The sequence below is a fragment of the Bison bison genome, unplaced genomic scaffold (genome assembly GCF_000754665.1).
Source record: "Bison bison bison isolate TAMUID 2011002044 unplaced genomic scaffold, Bison_UMD1.0 scf7180017864330, whole genome shotgun sequence".
Classification (NCBI taxonomy): Eukaryota; Metazoa; Chordata; class Mammalia; order Artiodactyla; family Bovidae; genus Bison; species Bison bison.
The window spans coordinates 9961490-9969372 of NW_011494902.1; the positions used below are offsets into that span (position 1 = coordinate 9961490).

General features: G+C 35.4%; 1 protein-coding gene across 1 annotated transcript in view; it reads right to left on the minus strand.

The window, feature by feature from the left end:
• Nucleotides 1-7883, minus strand: part of LRP1B (low density lipoprotein receptor-related protein 1B) — a 1806191-nt gene that overhangs the window by 780076 nt on the left and 1018232 nt on the right. The window contains exon 22 of the mRNA XM_010853706.1: nucleotides 5262-5462. Coding sequence (XP_010852008.1) covers nucleotides 5262-5462 — 201 coding nt within the window. The remainder of the gene's footprint in view (nucleotides 1-5261; nucleotides 5463-7883) is intronic.

Genomic DNA, 7883 nt, shown 5'->3' on the forward strand with positions numbered 1-7883 from the left:
TTATTTTTGCAATCGTGATATTAACTCTTGCTATATATTATTATATTAGGTGTCTATTAATAAGGACAAAATAAGTTTTGTCTTCCTTGCCTTTAAAAATAGTTGAGTAGTTTTCAAAGCCTGTTCAATTAGGTGTATTTTTAGACATACTGAAAAGGAATATTGTTCAATGATTTGCAAATTGCAATAATATTTTCTTATATAGCTGTAATATGTTTTGTTCTCTATGGAAATTCACCCAGTTCAAAAATTTGGACTGGAAAGTTAAGGCTTTCAAAAATATTCTCTGCACATTTTAAACTTCTTTATGGGTCAACTATTCTTCACATTTGTCACCATAAAAGATGTTACAGCAATAAGAAAAGAAAAATAACTACATTAACTCCTGTCTCTAAGAATTCAATTCAAGTTTGGCATTATTTTAAAGAAGAAAAGAGAGTCATTTCTTGGTTCCTTCAAGTATGTTTATTCACCTGTAATCATAATCATTTCAAAATAGCAGTCGTTTCAAAGTATTTGCCCCATTTTAGTTCAATTGACATTCTTTTCCAAGAGAATTACTGTAAAGTAATGTCATCATACACAGCAGGTGAAAAAAAATTGTTACAATGCTTTTAGCTTATTTCAAGTATGATTGTTCTCTCACTATTCAAATGTCTCTTTCTGATACTACCTTTAGAATTAAGTCATAGATTTTAGGATAAATGCAAATTCACATTGAAATATACAACTTAACATACATAATTGAACGGCAATATGTGTATCACTAGTCCCTTGCCAATTTTCCCTTAACCCTAAACCTATCATCCTGTAGCATGTTTTAAATTTTTGTTACCTGAGAAAGATGTTGTCATTGACCAAACTCCAGTCAAGCATCACTTAATCTTCCTTTTAACTAGTCCTCAGTCTTGGCCAATAAAAACTGCAGACTCTCAGCACAAACAATTTCACTGTCAAATCCTCTCCCCATCCCCTTCCTCTCAACCCAATAAAAATCTTGGACAAATAGTACAGTTTCTAAAAGCTCATAGCAACATCCCTAGAATGACCTCAGCCCCCCTTACAGTGCCTGCCTTAGAAAGCTCCATGACTTCACGAAGCTGTCAGGAGAATTCATTGTTTGTTTCAGCCACAACCTGATGATAGGCAGAAAGCCCTCTGAACCCCATCTTAGAAAAATTATTTTTGAAAGCTTGCAATATAAATCTTTTTTTTTTTTTGCACCCTTGCCATGTAAATTTTCTACCACCCAGAGTGTTTTTTTTTCTTTTTTTGAGCACCTGCAAGTCACCTTTTGAAATATAAACATTCAAAGAGAGCCTTTGTGAGCATCTTGCTCTGATTTATATCACTGCCTCCAGTCCCAAGGGATTCCCTCGTGGCTCAGTGGTAAAGAATCCACCTGCTAATGCAGGAGACTTGTTGATCCCTGGGTTGGGAAGATCCCCTGGAGAAGGAAATGGAAACACGCTCCAGTATGGAGTGGTGGGAAATCCCATGGACAGATGAGCTTAGTGGGCTACAGTCCTGGGGTCACAAAGAGTTGGACATGACTTAGTGATTAAACAACAACTCCAGTTATAAAGATAAGAAGTTAGTATCTTCTCCGGAATGAGCACCAATTAACAAAAGCAGGAGGCCTAGACACATGTACCTTCCTCCCCTATTTCAAACCTCCCAACCCTGCACCCCCGCTTAACATCCTTAAGCACATTCTAGCCTTTAAAGTTTCTCATCATTTGTTTTGATGAAGCTGATTTCAATTTATGTTGGACACTCGTCCTATTGCAATAGTTATTACTGAATAAGATTTATCTTTACCATTTTAATTAGTGTTCAGTTTTGCTTATTTTTGACATATGTTTGTAACAAAAATCAACAGTTAACTCCCATCACAAATGATTAAAACCTTGTGTGTGTGTTTAGTCGCTAAGTCGTGTTCTGACTCTTGAGACCTCATAGACTGTAGCCCACCAGGCTCCTCTGTCTGTGGGATTTTCTGGGCAAGAATATTGGAATGGGTTGTCATTCTCTCCTCCAGAGGATCATCTTGACCCAGGGATTGAACCCATGTCTCCTGTGTTGGCAGATGGATTCTTTATCACTGAGCCACCATTTGTTTCTTAAGTGCATATGCATTTCCTTTTGAAATCACTTAAAATTCCCCCTGGGGTGGGGTGGGGGGATCTTTTCATTAGGCTTAAATTCCCCAAGCTTTTTTTTTTTTTAATAGATCAGATTTATTTGGAGAAAACAACCTCGCTAAACAAAGGATGGAAGTTTACATCTGAAGACATCTCCCAAGTATTGAGTCTACAGATTACAAGTTATTTTTATAAATTTTACATGTACTAAGGGGCAGGATAGGAATCATCTCTGTTTTTGTTTCAACAGTAGGTAGGATAGCAGAGAGGGAAAGAAGAGCTATTTTGGATATAACTATTTGGAAGGAGTTGACATGAAGAGGGTCAACCCTACAGTTTCATCCTCTATAGCAAATGGCTTAAAAAAACCTTGTCAACTTAGGGTATCTCTCTCTAAAAGTCACTTCTTAGCTACTAACTAATTCATGTCAATGATTTAAAGTTAATTCACTTGGTATATTTTTCATGTCCACTGGGTAAATGACTCATGATGCCCATTGCTGCAGCACTCAAACCAACACCCTTGTCTGGCTGGACAGGACCTAACCTAGGATTGATGGGGGGAAAAAAAAACGTGAAAGCAAGAGAACAAAGTGTCTTTTCTCTACAGGTAACAATATTGCTGATAAATGATACCAAACAAAATTGTGGAGAACTAAAACATTGTACAAAATGTTTATAGTGCTTTGTATTTCACCTATTTCAGTATTTATGTGATTAGATCAATTTTTTCAAGAAAATGGTGGTTAAATCATTTGATGAGTCACTGTGTATTCTGCTATGGCAATAGATTGATACTGTATAATCCTGTGGATGCCTCCTAATCAATTCTATCTGAATTAAGCCACTAATAATTACAGCAACTATCTAGGACTCATATTCTTCAAAAGTAAAATAAGTGTTCCATGAGTTAAAAAAAAAATTACCATCTACATAAGTGATGGTGCAGAGGTGCACATAAAAGCACTTCTTGTTTCTTTTAGGAGAAAGAAGAGCCTTCTGCAATTCAGTTCCTTGACCAGTGCTTGTTTTTGTTTTTCACTGTTCCAATTCTTCCTCAACTTCATCTCATAAAGGACAGAGTGTATGAGTTCAATATCCCAAAGTGCTACAATCAGGATGAAAATGTCTTTTTATCTTCTCTGGTACTTCCATACCCAGCTTTACTGAGATCTTTTATACTGTCTATAATTATTTAAAATCCTTGACCAAGGCTTCTTGGCCAAAGAGTACAGTAGTTTGATAAGCAAGATCTGGGTTTCAATCTTGAAGTAGAGAAATAAACTCAGAAGAAATTCCCTTTCCTTTTTTTACTTTCCCAATTGGGGGAGCAGAGGATAGGAAAATAAGGTTGCATTTTCTTAGGATTCTCTTCATTTTTCTAATGACAGTATTTTCTCTCTCTCTTTTTTTTTTTTTGTTTCCTTCACTTACCCCAAAAGGTGAAAGAAAAAAAGGTAGAAAACTACTAATTTATTTCAATACCTGAAATACATCAGATATTATTACCATGATTTCCTGACAGATATCATTATGTCCATTTTTTTTAATGGAGAAACTGACAACTCCAGAAATTGAGCCACCTTTCTGGGTGACTTAATCAAAATAATTGAAGAAGAGAATTCAAACCTGTCAAAAATCTCATTTTTTTCTATAATTGCACAATTTTAATTTTAATACTGCTTATAGTTTCCTTCTTTTAGAAACTTCACGAGCAATTTTCATATACTGTAAGGTGAGAGATCTTTTCATCCACCAAACTACTTTATTAGGGAGAACAAGCTGGAAGAAAAAGAAGTGAATACATGTAAACTAACTCTGTCATCCCTTAATTGCAATTTTTTTGTTTAATTTTTAAAGCTTTTGCTTATTTAAATGTTAGCAATGATGAATGAAGGCTGTTGTATTTACTGTTGCAAGGTTATTTTATAGAATCACAGATTGTTTGGATTTTTATTGTACAAGTTTTAAAAATAACAAGTCTTTTTATATCACTCAGTATGCTATTAATGCTCAATTCAGATCAAAATATGATAACTGTAGACTTAAATGTAGTTGTCTTCCTATTTCCAATCAGGTAGCTTAATAATTTCCTAAAGGCATTTTCTTACTGCCTCAAGTCATCTCATTATTGTTCTTATCATTCTATAAACTCTTCATTACTCCATTGATGTCACCTTCAGTATTGTCTGGAAAACATATTTTTTAAAATCTCCTTGTTAAATCTCTGATCTCCCCACAGAGAAGGAAATGTAATTGCTTTATATGTGCTGGTGGCATAAAGAGATGGCTAGTCGCAAGTTATTTCAAAGCTCAAAAGCTATCAGATTGAACTCATTTTAACTAGAGAAAGCATACTAAAGAAAGCTACTGTATGAGAACTAAAAACTTCTGAGAAAATCATATAAAATTGAATAATAGACTGAGTGACTAATACTTTCACTTCATTATCCAGTTTCTTCCTTTCAACATTCCTAAAAAAGGTTTCTAGTATAACGATCAGAAGGCCAGACAAAATCTATTAGATGGTAGTAAACTTCATCTCATGGTTTAGCAATAACAGTAATCTCCTTTAGTAATAACAGGAATCTCCTGTTCTGAGTGACTCACTGAGGAAAAAATAATCAGTTCAATTGTGGAAACAACATTGAATATTCAGAGACCTTAAGTGAAAGTGTTAGTCATTTAGTCGTGTCCGACTCTTCAAAGGCTCCTCTATCCTCTACCCATGGAATTCTCCAGGCAAGAATACTGGCGTCAGTAACCATTTCCTCCTCCAGGGGATCTTTGCCACCCAGGGGTTGAATCCAGGTCTCCTGTACTACACGCAGACTCTTTGAGTCACCAGGGAAGCACAAATGAGGAACACAGCTATACTACTCTTAAGGTTAGCTAGATGGACATTAACTTTCTCTGCTTCATTTTTAGAAATTTATGATCACATTTAAATTTTCAAATAAATATACTGTTGCCTGCAAAATGTAAGTAGGGTTCATGCTAAAATTTACATTTAAAGAGAATTACTGGAAGGAGCTAATGCTTCTAGAATAAGTATCAAGGAGTACACTAAAAGGTTCTAGTCTCCAGAGAGAAGCAAGGCAGTGAAATGTACAATACCACAGAGGTCGCCTTCATCAGACCCGTCAGGACAATCCCATCTCCCATTGCAGAGTTTCTCTGGCTGCAGGCAGACTGAGGTGTCATTAGCACAAGGGTACTTGGGTGGTCCACACAAGAAATTGTCACAATCATCTTCATCTGATTGATCTTCACAATCAATATCTCCATCACAGACCCAGGCTTTGCTGATGCATCTCCCTTAAGAAAATAGAAACAACATGCATTTAATTTTTGCAATTAAGCCACGGTAATAATGAGTGATCATTGTCTTCAGTCAGAGCAGAACTAATTGCTTTTACCAAGAAATCTATTTGGTGATAGTTTGACAGCTTATTTTCACAAAGACATTTGAGTAGTACTTGTCCTGATTGTTAACAGTGTTTTTAGCGTGAAAGCCTTGATACTGTCTTTAGTTTCAAGTTATTGACTTGCTCTATTAAAAAAAAAAAGTATAACTAATTAAAAGTTTAATTACAATACTTTTAAGAGAAAATTTTAAAATATATTTTATAGTAGTATAAGTCTCTTTCAGAGTCCTAAATTTAGATAAATGCTATCAGTGTCTTCTGGAGCTCTAAAATTAAGTAAATGCTTTATTTTTTAAGATGATAATTTCTCTTTTTTTTACATTTATAACCTTAAACTTCAACATATCATATTCAGACTATGTACATGCCCTTTCACAGAAGAATATAAAATGTTACTAAACATTTTAGTAGTTAAGATATATACAGACAAAATTTAGAGAAATATTTTTTTTTATTGACTTTGAAAGAAAAACAAATTATTATTTAGCCAGAATGTTTCAAAAGCAAATGTGAAATTCCTGGAAAGCAATGGTTTTTGTATATGTAAATTGCTTTATTGAAAAGTATTCCTTTCCAGAATATTTGTATTTTTCTTCTAATTAAAATTATGTTTTCTAATTTATACAATTTTAAGGTGTAATGGAAATAAAAAATCTACCTAAAAGGGTAAATACTAGTTATTGGCTGATTATATACCAACATCTCATAAAATGAGTGGGGCAAATAAAAAGGAAATGGAAAAATATTAAATTGTAAATTTTAGGCTTAAATTGAAGAAAGTAGGGGACCACTAGACCATTCAGGTATGACCCATATCAAATCCTTTATGATTATACAGTGGAAGTGAGAAATAGATTTAAGGGACTAGATCTGATAGATAGAGTGCTTGATGAACTATGGATGGAGGTTCGGAGGTTCGTGACATTGTCCAGGAGACAGGGATCAAGACCATTCCCATGCAAAAGAAATGCAAAAAGCAAAAAGGCTGTCTGAGGAAGCCTTACAAATAGCTGTGAAAAGAAGAGAAGTGAAAAACAAAGGAGAAAAGGAAAGATATAAGCATCTGAATGCAGAGTTCCAAAGAATAGCCAGGAGAGGTAAGAAAGCCTTCCTCAGCAATCAATGCAAAGAAATAGAGGAAAACAAGATAATGGGAAACACTAGAGATCTCTTCAAGAAAATCAGAGATACCAAGGGAATAATTCATGCAAATATGGGCTCAATAAAGAAGAAAAATGGTATGGACCTAACAGACGCAAAAGATATTAAGAAGAGGTGGCAAGAATACACAGAAGAACTGTACAAAAAAGATCTTCATGACCCAGATAATCATGATGGTGTGATCACTCACCTAGAGCCAGACATCCTGGAATGTGAAGTCAAGTGGGCCTTAGAAAGCATCACTAAGAACAAAGTTAGTGCAGGTGATAGAATTCCAATTGAGCTATTTCAAAACCTGAAAGATGATGCTGTGAAAGTGCTGCACTCAATATGCCAGCAAACTTGGAAAATTCAGCAGTGGCCACAGGACTGGAAAAGGTCAGTTTTCCCCAAAGAAAGGCAATGCCAAAGAATGCTCAAACTACCGCACAATTGCACTCATCTCACAAGCTAGTAAAGTAATGCTCAAAATTCTCCAAGCCAGGCTTCAGCAATACGTGAACTGTGAACCTCCAGATGTTCAAGCTGGTTTTAGAAAAGGCAGAGGAATCAGAGACCAAATTGCCAACATCCGCTGGATCATGGAAAAAGCAAGAGAGTTCCAGAAAAACATCTATTTCTGCTTTATTGACTATGCCAAAGCCTTTGACTATGTGGATCACAATAAACTGGAAAATTCTGACAGAGATGGACATACCAGACCACCTGACCTGCCTCTTGAGAAACCTATATGCAGATCAGGAAGCAACAATTAGAACTGGACATGGAACAACAGACTGGTTCCAAATAGGAAAAGGAGTACATCAAGGCTGTATAATATCACCCTACTTATTTAACTTCTATGCAGAGTATATCATGAGAAATGCTGAACTGGAAGAAGCACAAGCTGGAATCAAGATTGCCAGGAGGAATATCAATAACCTCAGATATGCATATGACACCACCCTTTTGGCAGAAAGTGAAGAGGAACTAAAAGCATCTTTATGAAAGTGAAAGAGGAGAGTGAAAAAGTTGGCTTAATGCTCAACATTCAGAAAACTAAGATCATGGGATCTGGTCCTATCACTTCATGGGAAATAGATGGGGAAACAGTGGAAACAGTGTCAGACTTTATTTTGGGGGGCTCCAAAATCACTGCAGATGGTGATTG